At 41.1% G+C, this 24,495-nt stretch overlaps 1 protein-coding gene across 6 annotated transcripts in view; it reads left to right on the forward strand.

The window, feature by feature from the left end:
* CEP126 (centrosomal protein 126) overlaps nucleotides 1-22,427 on the forward strand; it is a 141,310-nt gene extending 118,883 nt beyond the window's left edge. For 2 of the 6 annotated variants that reach the window (XM_070077315.1, XM_051849943.2), the window contains 4 exons: nucleotides 3,952-3,991; nucleotides 14,606-14,734; nucleotides 17,624-17,761; nucleotides 20,918-22,427. Coding sequence is in view for 1 of the 6 variants with exons in the window: in XM_051849943.2 (XP_051705903.1) it covers nucleotides 3,952-3,991; nucleotides 14,606-14,619 (54 nt within the window). In the remaining 5 variants the exon portion in view is untranslated. Of the gene's footprint in view, nucleotides 1-41; nucleotides 3,992-14,605; nucleotides 14,735-17,623; nucleotides 17,762-20,917 lie in introns of those variants that run through there. The other 4 variants (XM_051849933.2, XM_051849940.2, XM_051849931.2 and 1 more) reach the window with 4 other exon arrangements.
* Nucleotides 22,428-24,495: the final 2,068 nt, after the last annotated feature.

A 24,495-nucleotide genomic window follows, 5' to 3' on the forward strand; every position in this document is an offset into this window, starting at 1 on the left:
ATATAGATATATGCCAAGGAAAAAATGCTTATGTCTTGCAGTAAAGACCTTTATCCTGTAATAGCAGCTAATATTTATTGAAAGTTTACAATTTGCCATGTCTTGTGAAAAATTGTTTATATGCAGAATTTCATCTAATCGGCCTAGCAACCCAATGAGGTAAGTAGTATTGTTGTGTCCATATTTCAAATGAGGGAACAAAGATGTAGCAAGGTTGAGTACTGTGCCCAAGATCATAAAGCTAAGAAAATACAAATCCAGGAAAAAAAATCAAAGTCTATCTGACTCTAAAGCTGACTTGACCCTTATAATGTACTTAGGTCTCTACACTGTAGAATTTTCTAGATAATTATGAGTTTGGAAATACAAGGTTTAGAAGAAGGTAAAAATATTTTTAAATAAATTTTTTGTGAACATACCTAAAGGAATATATATAACGAAAACTTTCATAGCAGATATATAACCACTTGGATGGAAAATTGTTTTATTTGCTATCTGAGTACTTAGGACATGTTGAAACTTGACTCTAAATCCTTTACACTTTTGTAAACCACACTTTAAGGTAGTAGATACCCTGTCTTCTAAATACCAAATGTGTCAGGGTCATTACCTTATGGAAATGTAGTAGACAAAACCACTTTACCTAGTTGGCTGAGTAAATAATGCAAAGTAAGGATAGGATGGAAAAACAAAGGTTATTTAGTGTTAGATGTTGTACTTTAAGGTGACTATCATCCTCCAGGGTGACATGAGAGGAATATTTGGGCACCTAAATTATCCTCCAGAATACCATTTCCCTTATATTTAGTGAAGTCTAACTTTCCTTCACTATCAGCAAGTCAAAACTGTCTTCTGCTTGCTATGGCAGTTAGATAGCTGATTTATAGTGCTATAAACAAAATGAGAGGGTAGACTGCTCAACAGACTGCATAGGAAATTACCTCATTACAGCATCTGTTCATAGCACTCTTATTTGCTCACTTACTAGGTAGGTATTTTAAGCACTGCCTATGTGCCAGACACTGTACCATAGCTAGAGAAACAAAAATGAGTAACACATACCCTGAGCTCTAGTATAGTCCATTTGTTGGGGAAAAAAGACAAAAATAATCAACTATGACAAGGATGAACTTGGCCCAAAAAAGTGAAGGAGAGAAAGTACATACTTGGACTTAACTCTGGCAGAGAAAACCAGGATGTTGGGGCTTGAGGTATGCAAGTTGGGGTTCACCAGACAGACAGAGACGGAAACAATATTCCAGAAAGAGAACAGCATGTGCAGGCAGTTACAAGTAGGTCAATGTGGCTGCCGTTCAGACTGCAAGTTGGGGAGGGGCAGGATATGAGACTGGAAAGACAAACATTAGCCAAGTGGACACCGATAGTTGCCTTGTTTTAGCACATTTGTTTTAATAATAGCATATGTCTTATCAGTGCATCCCTAACTCAGTGTGTACCATGGAGTAGTCCTCAAATAACAGTAACTAACAGTCCAACAATTTTTTCAAGTATGTTTTTATGTCTACCAGTCTGTTGTATAACTAGGTCACCTCTATCAAGCAGTTGTCTCAGCTTTGAAAACTATGTAATATATTGCCCTCTAGTGGTTATAAGACAATATATGTTTCTATCACAGTGGATGCCTGCAGCTTTTTCAAAAATTTATTTTTCTTTACTTGGAAGGCAGACAGAGATCTTCCATTCACTGGTTCACTTCCCAAATGGCCACAAGAGCCAAGACTGTACCAGGCCAAAGGCGGAAGTCCCAAACTCAGCTTTTACTCTCTTTAATAACAAACTTACCTATGTGATATACTCATATTTTCCATTCTGTTGTATTATTTTTAATTAGTTATTCATTTGAGAGGCAGAGAAACAGAGAATGCTCCCATCCTCTGGGACAGCTGGGGATGGGCCAGAGTTGGGGCCAGACCTAATAACAGGAACTCAATCCATGTCTCCCCCATGGGTTGCAGAAACCCAATTGCTAGAACCATCATCAGTGCCTCACAGGGTCTACTTAAGTAGGAAACTAATGTCAGAAACCAAAGCCAAATATAAAACCCAGGTAATCCGACATAGGGCACAGGCTCTTTACCTGCATTTTGACCACTAGGCTAACTGCCTGTCCAAATTTTATTTTAGAAACAATACTGATAAAAGGCAATTGAATCAGTAGTAGTTTACTACCCACTTGACAGTCAATAGTTTGATAATGCTTTTTTTTATTTTAATATGTTGTTATATGTCACATATACTACAGTTCATGATTTAATTCCTTCTGAAAATATCTATGACCCAACTTTTTTTCAAATAGTAAATTGGTTAAGTTTAATAATACAAATAATGATACAAATAAAATTTCCTGCACACTACTACTAATAATTATATGTACAAAATATGTTAACTTTGCTAACACATATACTCATTTCCCTTATTATTGTAATTCTCTTCTAAAAATCCTTGTTTACATTTATTCCTCATAGTTAAAAGATTATCTCCTTTGATAAAAGCATATTCTAGAGAAGAAAAAATACCTGTAAAGTATGCTTTTACAGATTTCATATGAAGCTGGATTACAGACCCAATAACAAATTTTCTGTACTGAAAGAGCAGTTTGCCTGCCACAAAAGCATCTTCCTGGGGCCAGTGTTGTGGTGCAGCAGATCAAGCCAACGCCACTTGCAAGACTGGTGGCCCCTATCAGACTGTTGTTTTGAGTCCTGGCCACTCCACTTCTGATCTAGCTTCCTACTAATGTGCTGGGGAAAGCAGCAGAAGACAAGCCCAAGTGCTTGAACCCCTTTCACCCACATGGGAGACCAAGATGGAGTTCCTGGTTCCTGTGGCCCAACGCTGGCTGTTGTAGCCATTTGGTTAGTGAACCAGTGAATGGAAGATTCATATTCTCTCTCTCTCTCTTTCTCTCCCCACTACCCTGTTCCTCCTTCTGGGCCTATGCTTTTCAAATAAATCTTAAACAAAAAATATGACCATTTCAATGCAATTTTTAAAAAAAATTTCCAGGGTGTTCCTTACCCACAAATATTGCTGAAAGGGACACCTATAACTCCAGAATCAAAATATGAGTAAGCCGGCCAGGCACTGTGGCATAGTGGGCAGCATCCCATATGGGCACCAAATCCCAGCTGTTCCACTTCCGATCCAGCTCTCTGCTGCGGCCTGGGAAAGCAGCAGAAGATGGCCCAAGTCCTTGGGCCCCCGCACCCACATGGGAGACCCAGAAAAAGTTCCTGGTTCCTGACTTCAGATCAGCTCAGCTCCAGCCATTGTGGTCATCTGAGGAGAGAACCAGCGGATGGAAAACCTCTCTCTCTCTCTTTGCCTCTGCCACTCTGTAGATCTCCCTTTCAAATAAACAAATAAATCTTTAAAAAAATGAATAAGCATAAATTTGCTTTATTTCCTCTGATATTCATATATGAATGTCAGTGAAAATAAGCTCTCTAACAACTTACGTTAGTCTAACTTTAGTTCTACTGGTTGGTACTTTTAAAAACAAAGTATGAAAATGATGGTAGAATATTTCTCTACAGAATGGTAAACTAAATATAAAAAAAATACAGTGTTAAAGGGTTTCCTGAATTATCTCTATAACTTCTGGCTCCTGAAATTTGGATCATGACCTAACAATATGTATAAAATATACTTTAAAATATGTACTCTGTTTTTCATATTTACTCTATTTTATTGCATACATAGTAGTTGTAATAATGTAATGTTTTTGTCTAGAGATTTTACTAATCCAAGGTATAAATTCAAAAAGTAAACTTTCCAAAAATATTAAAGAAGTAACATCAACTATGCCAAAGTCCTCCTGTTAAATGTGAAATCTAAGTATTTTTAAATGCCATTAATTAACGCATTAACATCTGTGAAACTAATGTCCATGGAAATAAAACTAATATTTTGCCTTTTTTATTTCTACAGTCCAGCAAAGGAAAAAAACATTTATGGAAAAGAGATTCTTGTAAGTTATATTTGTTGGAAATCAATTTAAAGAAATGTGATTTATTTCTGTATTTACCCACTATAACTTGATTAAGTCCTCCTTAAATCATCTCTGTACTTGGGACTGGGAACTTCAGTAGAGATCAAATACAGTCTCATTAGTCAAGAAATTTATAGTCTACAAGATCTTAAAGGCTGGCAAACAGGCAGTCAATAGCGAATATGTTAAACATTCCAACAGGAGTAAACACAGATTATAATAAAATTATGTAGAATGGGAATCTAATCCAGATTTGGGCTGTGAAGGCAGCGTTCTTGGAAAATGTGACTACTAAACTGAGATCTGAAGAATGGGCCAGACGAGCCAAGATGAAAAAGAAAGGAGTAATTTCATACTTTAGAAATAGTTGTCAAACTCAGCCTGCTTTACCCTTACTTCATAAATCTCCAAATCAAAGAGTACTGAGGAGAGCTTCCAGGCAAAGAAAGCAATTGGAAGCATTTTTACCTCTATTCCTTCCTGAAACTCCACTTACTTGATAAGAATTAAAAGGCAAGAGGGAGACAGCACCAGACTTTGAAGATTAGAAAGCAGGTGATCAACTGATAATTGATGTAGATAAGGGAAACCACGGGGTGGCAGTGGGAGAAACCTAAAACCAGCTCGCCTGTCCTGCAGAGCTACAGAAAGGCTCAATTTGAAAGACAACAGGTAGTCCTGAAAACTGGGGGTAAAGTCAAAGTCTGTGCAGAAATACACCCCAGATCCAAACCCCACACACCTGAGCAACTCCCTTTCTTTGACCAAAGCAACAACATTAAATTTTCAAAGTGAGAATAAAAAAGTTTTTGTAACTTGTTAAAAAAAAAAAAAAAAAAACTGGGGGAGCACCTTGGCTGTTGTAGCATATAAAGACCTGGACTCTTTGCCTCAATGTAGGACAATTCTGAAATAAATGACAGCACACGAACAAGAAACAAAAAAAAATCTAACTTTTTAAAAGAAAATATACTGGCCACCGCCGTAGCTCAATAGGCTAATCCTCCACCTATGGCGCGGGCACCCTGGGTTCTAGTCCCAGTTGGGGCACTGGATTCTGTCCAGGTTGCTCCTCTTCCAGTCCAGCTCTCTGCTGTGGCCCGGGAAGGCAGTGGAGGATGGCCCAAGTCCTTGGACCCTGCACCTGCATGGGAGACCAGGAGAAGCACCTGGCTTCTGGCTTCAGCTCAGTGTGGTGCGCAAGCAGTCATTGGAGGGTGAACCAACAGAAAAAGGAAGACTTCTCTCTCTCTCTCTCTCACTGTCCACTCTGCCTGTCAAAAAAAAAGAAAGAAAGAAAGAAAATATACTACCTATAATAATAACAGAATGTTAAGGACTAAAGATGAATCTTTAAAAAGATACGCAAGAGGTGATGTTGCAACACAGCAGGTTAAGCCACCACTTGGGATGCCCACCTCCTATATCAGGGTGCCTGTTCAAGTCCCAGGAGCTCCTCTTAAATACAGGTCTCTGCTAATAAGCCTGGGAGGCAGCAGATGATGGCTCAAATACTTGGTCCTCTGCCACCCATGTGAGAGACTCAGATGGAGTTCCTGGCTCCAGGCTTTGGCCTGACCTAGCAACAGTCAGGGGTGGGCCAAGCTGAAATCAGGAGCCGGGAACTCCATCAGGGTCTCTGGGGTGGATCCAGGGGCCCAAGAACCTGGGCCATCATGTGCTGCCTTCCCAGGCACATTAGTGGAGAGTTGAGTCAGAAGCAGAGCAGTGGAGGCTTGAACCAGCACCCTGACGTGGGATCCAGTCTTACAGGTGGTGGCTTAACCTGCTGCACCAAAATGCTGGTCCAAATAAATCTTTAAAATATATATATGTACACGACTTTTCTATGTTTAAAATCAAAATAACTATTAAAAATCAATTTTAAGGTTTTTAAAAAGTGATGAGACTTCAACAATCTAATATTAATGTGTGACTATATAAAGAGGTCATAGAAATCAATAAAAGAGGAGCAGGCATTTGGTGCAGTAGTTAGGATGCTGCTTGGTTACATCCCATATAGGAGTGCCTGGTTACAATGCAGCTACTCTGTTTCGGGTACAGTATCCGGCTATTTATGCATCCTGGGAATCAGCAGATAATGGCTCAGGTACTTGGGTTCCTGCCACCCACAGTGGAGGTCTAGATTGAGTTCCTGACTCCTGGCTTTGGCCTGGCTAGCTATTAGAAGATCTCTTTTTCTCTCTCTACTTTTCAAAGAAGTAAAATATATTTAAAAAGAAATAAAGAAAAGACAAATGCCACAATTAAATCAATAGTTGATTCATAAAAGAATTACAAATGTGAATAAGAATATAAAAATATTTGATCTCAGAATCAAATAAATGAAGGTTTGGTGATAGCTGGGGTCTGGGGGCTAGCCTTGCAGTTAAGATGCCCACAGTGGAATACCTGGGTCCAACTCCCAACTGCAACTTCTAACTCTATTTTCCTGCTAACACAGACCCTGAAAGGCAATAGTAATGGCCCAAGTTAGGGGGTTCCTGCCACCTACATGGGAGACCTAGATTGTATTTCTGACTCCTGGCTCTGCTCCCAGCCAAACCCTAGCTATTGAAGGCATTTGGAGAATAAACCAGGGGATAGGAGCTCTCTCCTTTTCTCTCTCTCTTTCTCTTCCCCCCTTCTCTCTTTCTCTTCTCCTCTGTGTGTGTCTGTGTATTGTGTGTATCTTTCTCTTTGTCTCTCTGCCTCTCAACTAAAGGTGAAAAGCATTTTTAATTTTTTTAAATATAAAACTGAGACTATTTGTAGTTATACATCTAAGAAAATTTTAAAAATGTCCACACAAACACTTGTACATTAATGTTCATACTAACATTATTCATAATAACTAATAAGAGGAAATAACTCAAATGTCTATCAACTGATAAACAGATAAATAAAATGTGTTACAACTCAACGATGGAATATTACTCAGCAATAAAAAAGAATGAAATATAGATCCAAGGTGCAACAGGGATGAATTCTGGGAAGATCATAGTAAGTAAAAATAAGGCAGTCATAAGAGACCACATATTACATGATTCCATTGATATGGAATGTCCAGAATAGGCAAATCCACAGAAGCAAAAAATAGGTTAGTGGTTTCCAGGGGTCAGTAAGGGGAAAATAGGGAATGACTAATGGGTATGCAGTTTCTATTTGGGATTATAAAAATATTCTAAAACTAGGTAGTGAGGATGCTTGCACAACTCCATAAATGCATTAAAAGCCACTAAATTTTATACTTTTTAGGAGTAAATTTTATGATATTTAAACTGTATCTTTTTTTTAAGATTTATTTATTTTTTACTTAAGAGAGTTACACAGAGAGAGGAGAGAGAGAGAGAGAGGGCAAGAGAGGTCTTCCATCCGTTGGTTCACTCCACAGATGGCCGCAAGGGCCAGAACTGCGCAGATCCGAAGCCAGGAGCCAGGAGCTTCTTCTGGGTCCCCCACATGAGTGCAGGGGCCCAAGGATTTGAGCCATCTTCCACTGCTATCCCAGGCCATAGCAGAGAGCTAGATTGGAAGAGGAGCAGCCAGGACTAGAACCGGCGCCCACATGGGATGCTGGCGCTTCAGGCCAGGGCATTAACCCACTGTGCCACAGTGCCAGCCCCTTTAAATTGTATCTCAATATAGCCCTTGTGAAAGATAAAACCAGAAAAGACATTAAAAATACTTTAAGAAGAAGTCTAGGGCAGAAGACTATAACCAAATTAAAAGAGACAGAACCAGAAGGAAATCACAATTCCAGCAAATCAATTTCATGGATAAGTAAGTTTAATTAAGTTATAATCAAATTCAGTTAAGTAAAACTATTAAGATCCTTTTAAGGACTAGAGTTTAGAACAGTGTCACAGAATGTGTTTCAGAGAACAAGGACTGTTTATTCCTTGCCTTGAAAAAAAAATATTTTATTTTTAAAAACGACTAAAGCCACAAATTTAGCAAGCAGATACCGTTTTTCTAGGATAATCTAGCTGATCTATACCTACTAATGAAAAATATTCTATTGTCATTTATTTAGATTATTTACAAAATGTGCATACTACCTGGAGAAAGATTTTCAGATAGTTTTTCTCCAAATGGGTTGATCAGGCAAAAGTATCATCAAAGACCCATAGATGCTATCAGAGTATTATAAGAAAAGACTTGGAAAATGTACATGATGAGGAAGCCAAGAAAACCTTTAATCCAAATAAATCATGAGCCAGAAGTTTCTTTTTAAATAGGAGAGAATGAAATCACATCTTCTATGAAACCAATTCAGTTCATTTCCGTTGCGAACCAGCAAGACATTATGGGATTTCATTGATGATGTTAGTTTGTTAATCCTTTTTTGGTTGAATTCATGTATCCGATCCATACAAAATATAATCTCCAAGAAACATCGGCTGTTTACCCTACACAGTACTTTCACTGACATATTCTTCCAAAGTAATTCTTAAATAACTTATGTAACTTTTTTAACATGATATTTTATCTATCTTTTTTGAGATAACATACTTTTAATTTACCTTATAGTCAAAAGCTTAATGGTTCTACTAATTAAACTCTTCAACAAATACAAGTAAAAAGACTGTAGTCCAGCAGGAAAACAAGCAACGCCTATAAACAATAATTGCATGAGAAGATATTCAACCTCACTCATAAAAAGTCATTTTAAAATAATCACAATATCATAAAAACTATAGTAGTATACAGCTTCTATCAATTTCCTTGATAAAGATTTAAAACAAAGTTTGACAAAACTCTGTTTTAAGCAAAATCGATATACATGGGCATTTCTCTCTTTTGTAGCTTTTTTAAATTTTAGCTCCCACATATAAGAAAGAAGTTTATGTAACTTTTATTCTTTTTAAAAGACTTATTTATTTATTTATTTGAAAATCAGAGTTACACAGAGAGAGAAGGAGAGGCAGAGCTAGAGGTCTTCCATCTGCTGGTTCACTCCCAATTTGGCCGTGACAGCCAGAGCTGTGCCAATCCAAAGCCAGGAGCAAGGAGCCAGGAGCTTCCTCTAGGTCTTCCCTTGTGGGTGCAGGGGCCCAAGCACTTGAGCCATCTTCTATTGCTTTCCCAGGCCATAGCAGAGAGCTAGATTGGAAGTGGAACATCCGGGATTCAAACACGTGCCCATATGGGATGCCAGCACTGCAGGTAGCAGCTTTACCCACTATTGCCATAGTGCCAGCCCTGTCATAATTTTAAATTATTTATATAATTTCATCTTTCAACATGGGTACCCAAAGAAATATCAAAGCATACTTTTAAAATTTTAAAGAAAATAGAAACAAAAAAGGAATCACCCAAAGGAATAATATATTCAAACACTGTGTTTCAAATATTTAGACGTCAGGAGTATAACCTTTTAACTCTAATACAGGTGTCTCTTAAGTTTCTTTTTATTGTTATTTATCAGGAAATCTACAATAGTATTAAAAATCTACATCTTAGGGCCACACTCTCATTAAAATAATCTTAAATGTTTCTACTCCAATATACTATTTTAAGAATTTATTATTTTCAAAAAAAATGATGCTTTTAATATCCCACAATCTCCAGAGTACATTTAATTTTAAGATACAATTCATGGCCGGTGCTGTGGCTCAATAGGCTAATCCTCCGCCTGCGGCGCCGGCACACTGGGTTCTAGTCCCAGTCGGCGCTCCAGATTCTGTCCCAGTTGCCCCTCCTCTAGTCCAGCTCTCTGCTATGGCCCAGGAGTGCAGTGGAGGATGGCCCAAGCGCTTGGGCCCTGCACCAGCATGGGAGACCAGGAGAAGCACCTGGCTCCTGCCTTCAGATCAGCACAGTGCGCCGGCCGCAGCAGTCATTGGGGGGTGAACCAACGGTAAAGGAAGACCTTTCTCTCTGTCTCTTTCTCTCACTGTCCACTCTGTCTGTCAAAAAAAAAAAAAAAAAGATACAATTCAAACTTCATCTTAATGGATTTTTTTTTCTAAGATTTATTTATTTGAAAGGCAGAGTTACAGAGAGGGAGATGCAGAGAGAGAAAAAGATCTTCCATCCACTGGTTCACTCTCCAAATGGCCACAACGGCTGGAGCTGGGCCAATCTGAAGCCAGGAGCTAGGAGCTGCTTCTGGGTCTCCCTCACGGATGCAGGAGCCCAAGCACTTGGGCCATCTTCTGCTGCTTTCCCAGGCCATAACAGAGAAGTGGATCAGAAGTGAAACAGCTGGGACTTGAACTGGCACCCATATGGGATGCCACTATGCCACAGTGCCTGCCCCTTAGTGGATTATTTTAATATGAATTTTTTCAGATTAAAACAATCAGATAGTAACTTAATGGGGGCCAGCATTATGGCATAGCAGATAAAGCTGTCGCTTACAACACTGGCATCCCATATCAGAGCTCCAGTTCAAGTCCTAGCTGCTTCACTTCTGATCCAGCTCCCTGTTAAAGATCTGGGTAAAGCAGCAGAAGATAGCCCAAGTATTTAGATGCTATAACCCACATGGAGGACCCAGATGAAGCTCCTGGCTCTTGGCTTCAGCCTGGCCCAACGCTGGCCATCTGGAGAATGAGCCAGCACATGGAAGATGTCATGTTCTTCCTCTCCCTTTCTCTCTGTAAGTCTGACTTTCAAATTAAAACAAAAAAAAATCTTTAGAAAATGATAATAACTCATATGAGTGCTGATTTAACATACATGATTTAACAAAATTTAAATGCTGAATCTCTAGTAAATTTTTATAGAGGATCCACTCTTTGTCCAGCTTTCATAAGATTCTCTAGATAATTTTTCAGAAGTAAACAGTGGTGTGAAGTCATAAGCAGCTTTGGACATGTTACAGTAATGACAGTGAGAACCACAATTGATAGCACTTACCATGTGCTAGGTACTCTGCATGACATCGTAGATGAGAATCCCACTTAGGTCTCCTAAAGCCTTAAAATGTATGTAGAATAGTTATCTTTTATCAGATGAGAACAGTGAAAAATAGGTTAAGAAACCTGCCTAAAGCCACACAGAAAGTGTGGCAAGCTGGAATTTTAAACCAGGCTATCTGAGCCCAAGACACACAGTCTTAACTGCTTAGTGCTACTTCTTAAAATTCAGAAGAAATTTCCTTTGGAATCAAACTGTAACTGTCATTATTATTTTATTCCATAAAAGCCTGGAAATGTGTCTAGACAGTAAACTATACACTTACAACCAAACTGTAATGACTAATGAGCTGACGTAGACACAGAAGGAATCGGTAGCATAAGGATATTTTACTTCTACTTTTGGCAGTGGCCATTGCCTTGAAAAAAAGATTTTCAAACCTATCAAAGCCAAATAATCCTCTTGGCAAGTGGAATATCACCCAGCACTTAAATTTCTAAAACAGAGAGGAGTAGACCGTTCTGCTTAAACTTGGAAAGGAAAAACCACACTCTCCTTCCTCCATCCCCCAAAATAGATGTTGAGACATCTGAAAAAGACTCTGGATTCCAAGAACGCCTGAAAACCACTGAAGTAGACAGAAGAATTGATGAAGGTCCAGTAGATCTAATTTTACAGAAATGATTGGACAAATTTTATGACAGTCTTGTAGATAAAATAGATAAATAGGAGTTGAAAGACAGTACAGTTACATACAATGATAGATCTGTCCATCTAATGGAAGGTTTTTAGTGCTATGTCAGAGGACTTTGTATCAAGTCCTATAGTGTCCACCAGCAAGGCTACCTCTTCTTCTTTTTTTAAAAAAAATGATTTATTTATTTATTTGAAAGAGTTACACAGAGAGAGAAGGAGAGGCAGAGAGAGAGAGAGAGAGAGAGAGAGAGAGAGAGAGAGAGAGATCGAGAGATCTTCCATCAGCTGGTTCACTAGCCAGTTAGCCACAACAGCTAGAGATGTGCCGATCCAAAGCCAGGAGCCAGGAGCTCCCTCCAGTTCTCCCACAAGCACTTGGGCCATATTCTACTACTGCCTTCCCAGGCCACAACAGCGAGCTGGATCAGAAGTGGAGCAGCCAGGACTTGAACCGGTGCCCATATGAGATGCCAGCACTGCAAGCAGCAGCTTTACCCGCTATACCACAGTGCCAGCCCTAGGGCCACCTCTTCTAAAGAAGATGGGAGTTTAAAGAGCAACTGAACCAGTATTTGCAATATATTCTAATATTTTTCTTATCCATGTATACATTTTACAATTAATGGGATCATTCTTACACAGTTTATCTTAGCTATTCTTTCTTGCCTAATAAATCAGGAAGCGCCTTCCATATCAATAGTATTTAACAACTGTTCCATTTATTCATAAACAGATCATGAAAATACTAGAACTGGGGCCAGAGTTCTCGTGTAGCTGGTAAAGCCATTGCCAGCAATGCTGGCATCCCATATAGGTGCCAGTTCGCTCTCAGCTGTTCCACTTCCAATCCAGCTGCCTGCTAATGTGCTTGGGAAAGCAGCAGAAGATAGCACAAGTAACTGGGCTCCTGCTTCACACCTGGAAGACCCAGAAGAAGTCCCTGGCTCCTGGCTTCAGCCTGGCCCAGCCTTGGCTGTTGCATCCATTTGGGGGGTGAACCAGCAGATGGTAGTCTATCTTTCTCTCCTTCTCTCTCTCTCTCTCTCTCTCTCTCTGTAACTCTGCCTTTCAAATAAATAAAGAAAATGCTGGGACTGAAAATTGCTACACAAAGAATTATATTAGGGTGCTATGATTGAGTTTCTGAGACTATCTTTAATTGGATGGTCAGAGAAGTCCTCACAGAAGAGGCAATATTTAAGTTCAGATTAAAACAATGAGAACCAGCCATGAGAATATTGACATAAGAGCATTCTAGGGGCCCACAACACTGGCATCCCATAAGGAGTACCAGTTTGAATCCCTGTTGCTCTAATTCTAATCCAGCCCCCTGGTAATGCGCTCAGGAAGGCAGCAGATGATAGCCCAAGTGCTTGGGCCTCTGCCACACATGTAGGAGACCCAGTTGGAGTTCCTAGTCCCTGGTTGCAGCCCAGCCCAGTCCTGGCTACTGCAGCCAGTTAGAGATGAACCAGTGAATAGAGTATCTCTGCCTCTCACTGTCTCTGACATTCTGCCTTTCAAATACATAAATCTTAGAAAAGAGAGAGGGAGAGAATTCCAGATGGATGCAAAGCTAGTGAGTGCAAAGGCTTAGCCACACTCAAAACACCAAGAGCTCAGGATGGCTGAGTACAGTGGGTAACTGAGGTAAGACTGCAAAGACTAAGAAGGCCCCGATTCCCCAACAGAAATAAAATGAGTTTGGGCATCTGTTGCAAGTGAAGGAACACCAGAAGAGATTACTTTACATAAAATTGTATGTGTATGTGTACTTCGCTGGTTATAAATTATATACAACCAAAAAAGCTCCCCAACTTTAATTTGACTCATCCTAATAAATGTATATGGTCATCACCACAGTAATCATCTGGAAGTGTCTTCATTACTCCAGGAAGTTTCTTTCTGCCTCTCTGTGGCCATCCTCTCTCCCCTAACAACCTCTGGTCTACTGTCACTACAACATTTTTCTAGGATGTCATTTCAATGAACTCAGTCGAGGTGGCTATGTAATTTGCAGGCCTGGTAGAAAATTGATTGAAGGTAGAGTCCCTCATCCAAAAATTATTAAGAATGTTAAGGCAGCGAAATCCAAGCATGAAAGAGGGCTCATAGCCTTTCTCAGTGTGAGGCACTAGATGACTACTGCACAGGCTGTCTGCTCATGAAGCCAGCCCTACTCGCGCAATGTAGGTTTATCATGTCTGGCTTCCTTCACTTAGCATGAGGATTCATCCATGCTGTTGTGTGTGCTGTTGTTTGTCCTGCTTTATTGATGAGTAATGTTTCATTGTATGAATGAATGCCCCACAATTGATCTGTCTATGTATGGACATTTACAGTTTCCAGACTGGAGATGTTATAAATAAAACTGTAATGAACATTCAAATACAAATCTTCATATGATGTCTTTTGAAGGGAAGTTTTTAGTTTTGATTAAGTCCAATTTATTTATATTTTTCTCTTGTATTTTACACTCTTTGTGTCTTATCTAAGAAACCTTTACTTAAGGTAACAGATTTTCTCCCATGTTTTCTTTCAAAAATTTCATAATTTTAGCTTTTACATTTAAATCCTTGCTCTATTTTGTAATGCAAAGTGTGATTCAACTTTATTTATTTATTTATTTTGCATGTATATCCACTTGTTCCAGCTCTATTTGTTTAAATAGCTGTCCTAGGGTAGGCAGTTGGCCTGTTGGTTAGGATGCCATTTGGGATATCCATATCCTATATCAGAAGGTCTGGGTTTGAGTCCCAGCTCTACTCCTTATTCCAGCTTCCTTCTAATGTATACCCTGGGAGGCAACAGGAAGTGGCTCAGGTAATTATGTCCCTGCTACCCATGTAAAAGGCCTGAACTGAGTTCCTAACATCCTGGCTTCAGCCAGGCCCAGCCCAGACTATTGCAGGCATTTGGGGTATGAACCAGTGTGTGGGAATGCACTCTCTCTCTCTCTCCTTCCCCCTTCTCAAATAAGTAAATTTTTTTAAGGCCATTCTTTTTCTACTGATTTGCCTGTACACTTAGGCGCAGGTCTGTGATGACCAAAGGACTTCAACAAAAGGAATGACAGGATCCTTTAACAAGATTATGCAGCTCATATGGGGAAATGGATTATAATGAAGCAAAAGAAAAAGATCAGAAGATTATATGCAGGTGAGAAGTGATGGAAGTTTGGACTGTTCTAAAGCAGAGAATGATGAGATCTCAGTGTAGTTTTAATTGGCACTTCCCTAATGGCTAAAGCCTCTGAGCGTTTGTCCCATGTTGGTTTGCTATGTATTTGTCATCTTTGATGAAGGATCTGTTCAAACCCTTTGCTCTTCTCATTCCGCCCCAACCCTTTTTCTTAACATTTATATCAAATACGACTTGACATTCTAAGCAAAGAAGTGACAAGATCTTAGTGTGGTTGTGTAGTTTTAATTGGCATATCCTGAATGTCCAATGATGCTGAGCTTATGAATGTGCTTATTTTTTTATTCATTTTATATCTTTGATGAAGTGCCTATTAAAACTGTGTCCTTTTTTATAACATTTAGTTCTGTGATTTACTTACTGGAGGGTTTTAAGCAGAGGAACAACAAGATCTTGCAACAAGACTGTGCAGCTGTTATAAGGATAATAGGTTATAATGAAGCAAAAGTATGATCAGGTCAGTTGGGAGATTATAGTCCAAGTGAGAAATAATACAGTGGGGGTAGGAAAGATGAAGAGAAATGGACAGGTTTAGAATATGTTCTTGAAGTTGATAAAAGCTGCTAGTAGATTAGATGTGGGAGATGAGGAAAAAACAGGAATGTAGGGTAATTCTTTTTTTTAATATTTATTTATTTGAAAGTCAGAGTTACAGAGAGAGAAAGGGAGACAGAGAGATCTTCCATCTGCTGTTCATTCCCCAGATGGCCACAGTGTCCCCACCCCCACCCCCAAGCCAGGAGCCAGGAGCTTCATCCAGGTCTCCCATGGTGGCAGAGGCCCAAGTACCTGGGTCATCCTCTGCTTCTTTGCCCAGGCCATTAGCAGAGAGCTGAATCAAAAGTGGAGCAGCCAGGACTCAAACTAGTGCCTAGTGTTTATTGTGGATGAAGAACTAATGTGTACCCTGGGAGGGAGTGGTAATGGCACAAACACTTAGGTCCCTGCTACTCATGTAGGAGACCTGGACTGAGTTCTGGCGCCTCAGCTTTGGCCTGGCCCAACCCTGGCTGTTGTGGCATTTGGGGAGTGAACCAGTATCTGTCTCTTTCTTCTCATCAAATAAATATAAAATAAAAAAGCCTCAGTTATTTTTTTTAAAAACTTTATTGGAAAGATTCAATTGCTTAAAATGAAAAAAGTCCCACTTCTCTAGACCAGCTGATCCTACTATGCAAGTTTTGCAATGTATGCAGATCATAAATCAAATTACACAGAGAACAGACCTGAGACACAGATCTGTGCATAAGAGGTTTGTCAAGGTGTGCTCTCTTATAAAGGAATGAAGGAAGTACAATTAAGTAGAGGGAAATGTTGGAACTATGAAGCAGTAACAGCAGAGATTTCAATCAATTTTTTATATATAGATTTTAAGGACAGAGTGACGGAGAGACAGAGAGAGAGGGAGAGAAAATCTTCCATCTGCTGGGTCACTCCCCAAATGTCCACAGTAGCTATAGTTGCACCAGACCAAATCCAGGAGCCAGGAACTCCAACTAGGTCTCCTATGTGGATGACAGGGATCCAAGCACTTGGGCCATCATCTGCTGCCACCCAGGCACATTAGCAGCAGCAAGAAGCAGAGTAGCCAGGATTCAAATTGGCACTCCAATATGATATACCAGCATTTAAAGCAGCTGCTTAACACCCTGCACCCCAACACCCCCCGCCATCAATTCTTAATGTCCCAAATTGAGGCAAAGGGGTAGCTTTGTCAAATCATTATATTCTGGCTGTCAGGGAGGTAATATAAATGTGAATGAAGCGGCACCCTTTGCTCATGAGCAGTTCCTGGAGAGGTATTCAACCATAAGCCATCCCCAGAGCATGATGCATCAGCTGGGGGAATGAATGCCTCCGTTCTGAAAGGCGTTCTGGGGGGCACACCACAGCATCAACAGAACTTCTTTGCATTTGCTCAGGCTCTTTATTTTGTCAGGGGCTAACATTTTTCACCATCTCCAAATCCTACCCATCCATTAAGCCATGATGAAATACTGTATCACCCATTAAGCATTCCCTAATTCTTGTCATTATAAATAATAGTTTTGCCTCTAAATTTCAAATACTTTATATTGATATTCTTCTAGCACTGTAGAATTCATCTTCTACTTTCCATTAGAGCTATTTTTCACTTTAATAAATGGACAATTTTCAAATGACTCAGGCAATAAGCTAGGACTTGAGTGTATAAAATAAACAAAAGAGATATGGTCATTACCATGCTTTAAATAATTTGCAATGAAAGAATTAACCATAGTAAAAAAAAAAAAAAAAAAAGCATGTAGGATGGGGCTTTAACTCAAATGAGAGTATCAGGGAATTACTCTCTTGAGAAGTGATATTAGACTTAGACCAAGGGGAGAGAATTTGGCATAGAGGTTAAGACACTGCTTGGAATACCCACATCCCATATCAGAGACCTGGTTTAAGACACACACTGCTTCTAATTCCAGCTTCTTGCTAATATGGAAAGCTAATCTGGAAAGCAGCAGATAAAAGTTTAAGTACTTGGGCCCCTGCTACCCATGGGGTAGTCCTAGATTGAGTTCCTGGCTCCCAGCCTTGGCCTGGCCAAGCTTTGGCTCTTGTAGATATTTGTAGAATGAACCAGCAGATGGAAAGATGGAAGCTTGTGCTCACTTACTCTCTCTCTCTCTCTCTCTCTCTCTCTAATAAAATGAAAATTCTAAAAATGTTAAACTTAAAAAAGTAGTTCAATGAAGGAAGGGAGGTAGTGAGAATAAGGAGTGGGATATATTTAAGTAAGAGCAGCAAGTACTAAAGTTGACATTTATTCAACAAACATATACTGATTGCTTCATGTGTGCCACGTATCATCTGAAGTGTTCCAGCTTCATCACTAAACAAAAACAGAAGAAAAAAATCTTTCCTGCATGGAGCTTCAATTCTAGGAAATGAAAAAAACCCACTATAACTGAAGTTTAGAAGACAAGAGACCTTGCTGCAAGATGGGCTCAAGAGGTAAGCAGAGGCCAGGCCACTACAGGCCTGGTAAGGACTGGAGTTATAATATATATATATATATATATATATATACACACACACATATATATATATAAATCAATTTAGTATATATTAAGTAAAGATTTCAACAGTTTGCACCCACACAGACACACAAAGTATAAAGTACTGTTTGAGTACTAGTTATAGCATTAATTCACATTGTACAACACATTAAGGACAGAGATCCTACATGGGGAGTAAGTGCACAGTGACTCCTGTTGTTGACTTAACAATTAACACTCTTGTTTATGGTGTCAGTAATCACCTGAGGCTCTTGTCATGAGTTGCCAAGGCAATGGAAGCCTTTTGAGTTCACCAACTCCAATCTTATTTAGACAAGGTCATAGTCAAAGTAGAAGTTCTCTCCTCCCTTCAGAGAAAGGTACCTCCTTCTTTGATGGCCCGTTCTTTCTGCTGGGATCTCACTCGCAGAGATCTTTCATTTAGGTTTTTGTTTTGTTTTGTTTTTTGCCAGAGTGTCATGGCTTTCCATGCCTAAAATACTCTCATGGGCTCGTCAGCCAGATCCTAATGCCTTAAGGGCTGATTCTGAGGCCAGAGTGCTTGGAGTTTTAATACCACAGGACCTGATCAGATTGTTTCTTAAACAGTTGCTCTGGCTGTGTTATACATATTACGTCTCCCTTTCTATTTCAAAAGTTTTTAGAAGACTGCTCTGTAACTACTGAAACTTCCAGCACATAAAACTCCTAGTAAGTAATAACTATGGCTAATACTTGAGCACTTCTCTGTTTGCTAGAGTCTTTTCTAAGCCCTCTGGTGTATCAACTCACTAATCCTCACAACCCATCATCTCTGGTTGGCTGGATGAATGAGAGAAAATGTATGCTTATTTGGAGAGTAGAAACCTGGATACACCTGAGAGTCTACAGATATTCTATGTGTACAGTAGGAGGAGAAGGAGGGAGCTGCAGATGAGAAAAAAAAAATTCCAAATGCCACCTATGCAGGTCTACTTGCCTTTGCATCATACTCAAACCAACTTATTTTAGAACATTCCCAATGAGCTACAAAACTAAAAAGTACATGCACTTGAGAACTGTGTGGTCCAATAGCTAAAAAAGGTGAATGCACACATTTGTACATCTCTTATCCGATCTATGATGATAATTATTCAAGTGCATGTCTGAAGAACATGATGAGCTGCTTTTGCAAAGTTCTTGTGCTTTCTGTACTTTTTAATACAAATCACAACAATCTTTTACAGCATCAACAACACCCCTTCTGGAAAAACAAAAGTAAAATCCTAGGAATTTGTTATCTGGGATCTGCAAAGAGACCTGCCCGATTAGGAATCCCTCATTCCAACCCCCTGCAGCTCCCTGACATTGCAGGGTTCACCTGTGGCTTGAAAGTGGCTGTGCTAGATGCTAGATGTATAATTACACTGACAAAGGTCATTGAGGACAATCACTGATGGAACCTGACAAGTATAGCCATTGCTCCAAAGGAGAAACACCACTGGGCCATGGTCCCTTAGAAGATGAGGAATGGCAGATAAAGGGCTAAAGGGCGGGGAGGCTGATAAGATGCTGATCACTGTTAGTATGGAGGGTCCCTGACTAGAATTCCATTTTAACACACAACAGTGTGAAACAGCTCAACAGTCCTTATCTTCAAGCACTCCCAGTCAGGGCCTAGATTAAGTATAGGTTTATCAGTAGGTGTACCCATAATGAAAAACATGTAAATAACAATCAAAGCCATCCCCTCCATTACAACCCTATTTCTGTGCACTGATTTCCCTGGACTAGATCCCTACTTTATCTCTGAAGTGTTTTCTTCCATCTCAGCCAATAGTTATGGCCCCTGGCTGGGCCTTAGACCCTACCCCTACCCCTTCCCCGAACCCAGTGCTGGGGGTGGGCCAAATTGATTTGAGTAGCAATGAAATTTGGGTACCTTGTTTTGTAAGATTTCATAAATTTTGTTTAAACAAATGTAAACCAAAAAACAAGATTTTTCAATAAAATATATTTTTATAGAAAGCAAACAAAAACCGACGTGAGTTGTACCCAGTCACTAGAAAGGCAGAGGAACTGCTTTTCTTGACAGCCCTAAAAAGCTTTAAATTAATGTCAAAAGACAGGAGTTCTGTCAGAGAATGGAGACAAATTCCAGCCCCTACTTGTTTATATCTTCCTGGGGCCTTAACTCCACCCAATCCCTTCCCTCTGTGCCCCACCCAACTCTGTGCAACTTCCAGAATTCTTTCTGGCACTCAGACTTAACCCTTTCTTTGCCATGGTACCTTTCAACTGCCGGCAGATCTACTGGCAATCATAAACCACAGGATGTCGCTATGCCAAAGTCCAAGTTAATAAGGCAAGAGTAATGATGCTCCTGTACTCAGCACACAAACAGCACCAAGATGAAAACATACCTGCCTTTCCTCAGTGAACGCAGCTACCCAGATGAGGAAACTGAGATGCACACACGGTAACTAGTCAAGTTACTGTCATACAATTATCAAGGGGCAGAAAGAAGGGCAGATCAGCTTGGCCCTAAAATCTACACTGTAACTATGGTTACAGCCTGTAAGTTAACTTCATACATAAGGAACCATCCACATATTTAATAAAATTAAAATTCACTTAATTTATAAATTTTAAAAAATAAATTACCTATAAATTAAACTTATAAAATGTTGTCTACTTAAAGATAATCTCTAAGAGCTCAAATTGTTTTAAATTAAATACATGGAGGCAGCAAATGTGCTTATGGCGAACAACAAAAATTTAACCGGGATAACTGAGTCAAATCATTTGTATTGCTCACATATACGAAATAGGTCAGTGTATTAGTCAGCTTTTCTTTAGTACAACTAAGTGCCTGCTCAGCAGTTGGGACCCCTCCCTGCCCCTTGTCTCTGCCTGTCTATAAGTAAATTAAAAATGAAGGGGGGAGGCAGGAAGAAGCGGTTGGAGCGAGTCTGGGAGCCTGGGGAGGCACTGGGTGCCGGCCTGATCCCTCTAGGTCCCCGGCCGTGCCGGGCCCACCTCGGCCTGAGGTGGCAGCTGTGGCGCCAGCCAAGTCGGGATGTAGGCCCACGAGGCCACTTGCGTGCTAGAGGCAAACTTTTGTCTCCCTCAGGTAGCATTCAGGACAGTGGAAGGCCGAGATGGAGACGCCCGCCCCAGCCACTGCCGCAGAGAAGAAGCCAGAAGTGGGATCCTGGAGACCCCAGCAGCGAAAAGGCCTCTCGTCTCGCAGCGGCTGCAGCGGCCCCGGCGGCTGCCCAAGCACAGGTGTATGAGATGAGACGACTGACTGCCTGCTCAAGCTGGAGCCTGGAGCCCCAGTTCTGTGTCCGGAGAACGCAAGAGCGCCAATCCATCTCGGGGGCGCAGCCATTTTACTGTTAGATTTGGAAGAAAGAGCCCCTCAGTGGGGACCGTCACTCCTCCCCCGGAAGAGAAGGATGTTCCAGGGGTGGCAGGTGGGCCCCACCATTGGTTATGCACAAGCTCCGGCGCGGGCCTCTCCTAGGCCATTTCCAAGGTTAGCAGCCATCCTAGAAAGTCCTTGAGGGCTGAGCAAACTGGACACGGCAGCAGGTAGCAACCACACAAGACACAGTCCTGGGCTCGTCCAGGTTCCTCCCATAGAAGGGAGGCATTGCTACCGTGGTGGTGAACAGGATCACCTCTAAACTCCAGATATCAGCCTTGAAGGTGTCCTAGTCCTCCGGCAGAAATGCTCAAGGGGCACAGGACTGTGGGGTCCCGCAAAACCTGCTCACCAGTTGTCCTTCAGCCAGCTGTCAGCTCATCCTAAAGTCTGCCAGTTTGATAGTCTTGTGCACGCCCAATAGCAGATTGTCCAGCTTCAGGTCCCTATGTGCCAGGCAGCTTGCATGGCAGTAGTGCACAGCCGGCAGGGTCTGGTTGAACGTGGACCTGACCTGGGCCTCCCGCAAGCAGCCCTGCAGCATCACCTAGGCCAGAGATGGCTCCTGCTCACGAGCTCTGTCACTAGACACGCATGCTTATGTGTGTGCCTCACCTCCAGGAGCTGGACGATGCTCTCATGATGTAGGGTCTTCGTGACAGCCACTGCTTCCTCCGGATTCAGTGAGCTGAAGGGCCTGATGTTTTGTGGCGCTTTCTCCTCCAGATTCCTTGAGCTAAAGGGCTTGCTGCAGTTCTGCCTAGCACTTTGACAGCCACGTGCTTCTCAGCTGCAAAGTGGAATGGGAGCTTCACCAGGCTGCAGCTGCCCGGGCAGACGGTGTACAGGATGTGGAACCCATCAAGAGCATAAACTTCATGCTAGAAGGCCCAGGGCCTTCCATCCTGGGATCCACATATCTACGCTATCTAAAGACTACCCTCTCTAAACTACTCTGTCAACAAATACTAACTAATCCACTACCCTTACCTCAATATCTAATAAAAAGGAAGGGATAACAAGGGGACTGCTAATATGACTAACATACATCACCAGCCACACTAATGAAACTAAGCAGCAAGACTAAGTGCTATCTAAATAAAGCTGAAAACAAAAAAGAGGAAAACTGCAAAAAAATAAAAAAAGCAAACCCACATTAACTACACTAATAATACTAATGAGAAAATGCAAAAAAAAAAAAAAAAAGACAAAATGAGTGAAAAAAGAAAAGGTGGAAAAAAGCAAACTAAACAAAATGAGAAAAATAATCAAAACAGACCAAGATAGAAACAAACAAAAAAAGCACAAACGCTAGATTAGATGGGTTCTATTCACACATATCACCAAAAATAGCTCCTTCCTTGGTAAGGCAGACAAAAATCTAGGTGCAGCCAGTGGTTTATAGATGTTTCAGGGATTACATAACTAGTGATGCCTTATGAAGTCAGAGAGTGACACAGAGCAATCACAGCTGCAGATAATCCACAGGACTTTTCCCAGAAACTTCCACTTAAATCAAAGACTTAAAGAGTTTTTTTGCTTAAATTGGTGATAGAGATTGTTTATATGTTTTGGGATATTAAAACAGGATGTTTCAATGACCTTTTCATTTCTATTTTTAAAAAGTGATAATAACTTTTAAAAAATAAATTTTTCTAAAGACATATAAAGCTTTTTCTTTACCAAAAAAATGAAGAAAAAGAAAAAAAGAGGAAGGAAAGATGGAAGGAAGGGAGGGAGGGATGGAGGGAGGGGAAAAGGACTCTCAAGAGACTTGCAACCTGAAACTTGAAGGGAGCCTAGGAAGTACTTAAGAGTGAGGACAAGTAGAGGACATACTGTTTCCCAAAGTCTGATATATATAGTGGGCCGGTATTGTCTAGACCAGCAGTTCTCCTTTAATGTACATGTGAAGCACCTGAAAAGAGCTGTTGAAGAATAGATTCTGATTCATGAGGTCTGAAGCGGAACCAAAAATTCTGCATTCTCACAAGTTCCCAAATGATGTCAATTCTGCTGGTCTGGAGACCACATTTTGGGCAGCAAGGCTCTGCTACAGCAACCTATACTTTTATCCAACAGTAATTAATTATGATTTCATAAAGAAATTATGAGTATGATTTAATTATGATTTCATAAAAGGTTCTTTTGATTAAAACTGGATAATTTTAAAGTATAAAAGTTTAATAGAAACAGATTTTAAAAATTTTTTTAATTGATTTTATTTATTTGAAAGAGTTACAGAGAGAGAGATCTTCCATCCACTGGTTCACTCCCCAGATGGCCACAATGGCCAGAGCTGCACCAATCTGAAGCCAGGAGCCAGGAGCCTTTTCTGGGTCTCCCACCCAGGTGCAGGGGCCTAAGGACTTCAGCCATCATTTTTTTTTAAAGATTTTTTTTATTTGTTTTTACTTGAAAGTCCGAATTACAGTGAGGCAGAGAGAGAGAGAGAGAGAGAGAGGGCTTCCATCTGCTGGTTCACTCCCCAGATGGCCGCAACGGCTGGAGCTGTGCCGATCCAAAGCTAGGAGGCAGAAGCCAGGAGCCTCCCCCAGGTCTCCCACATGGGGCAGGGGCCCAAGGACTTGGGCCATCCTCTACTGCTTTTCCAGGCCATAGCAGAGAGCTGGATTGGAAATGGAGCAGCTGTGACTAGAACCGGCACCCGTACGGGATGCCAGCACTTCAGGCCCGGGCTTTAACCCACTATACCACAGCACCAGCCCCTTCAGCCATCTTCTACTGCTTTTCCCGACCATAGCAGAGAGTTGGATTGGAAGAGGAGCAGCTGGGGCATGAACCAGTGCCCATATGGGATGTCAGCACCACAGTGGAGGCTTAACCCACTACACCACAGCACAGAGGAGGCCCCACTGATGCAGATTTTTGCCATAACTCTCCTTCAGTACTTCTCATAGAAGATAAAAGCATTGGGGCTGGCACCACGGCTCAATAGGCTAATCCTCTGCCTGCGGCGCCGGCACACCAGGTTCTAGTCCCGGTCGGGGTGCTGGACTCTGTCCCGGTTGCCCCTCTTCCAGACCAGCTCTCTGCTGTGGCCAGGGAGTGCGGTGGAGGATGGCCCAAGTCCTTGGGCCCTGCACCCCATGGGAGACCAGGATAAGCACCTGGCTCCTGCCATCGGATCAGCGCGGTGCACCAGCCACAGCGCGCCAGCCCTGGCGGCCATTGGAGGGTGAACCAATGGCAAAGGAACACCTTTCTCTCTGTCTCTCTCTCTCACTGTCCACTCTGCCTGTCAAAAAAAAAAAAAAAAA

Source organism: Oryctolagus cuniculus, chromosome 1 (genome assembly GCF_964237555.1).
Source record: "Oryctolagus cuniculus chromosome 1, mOryCun1.1, whole genome shotgun sequence".
In the NCBI taxonomy this organism is placed as follows: Eukaryota; Metazoa; Chordata; class Mammalia; order Lagomorpha; family Leporidae; genus Oryctolagus; species Oryctolagus cuniculus.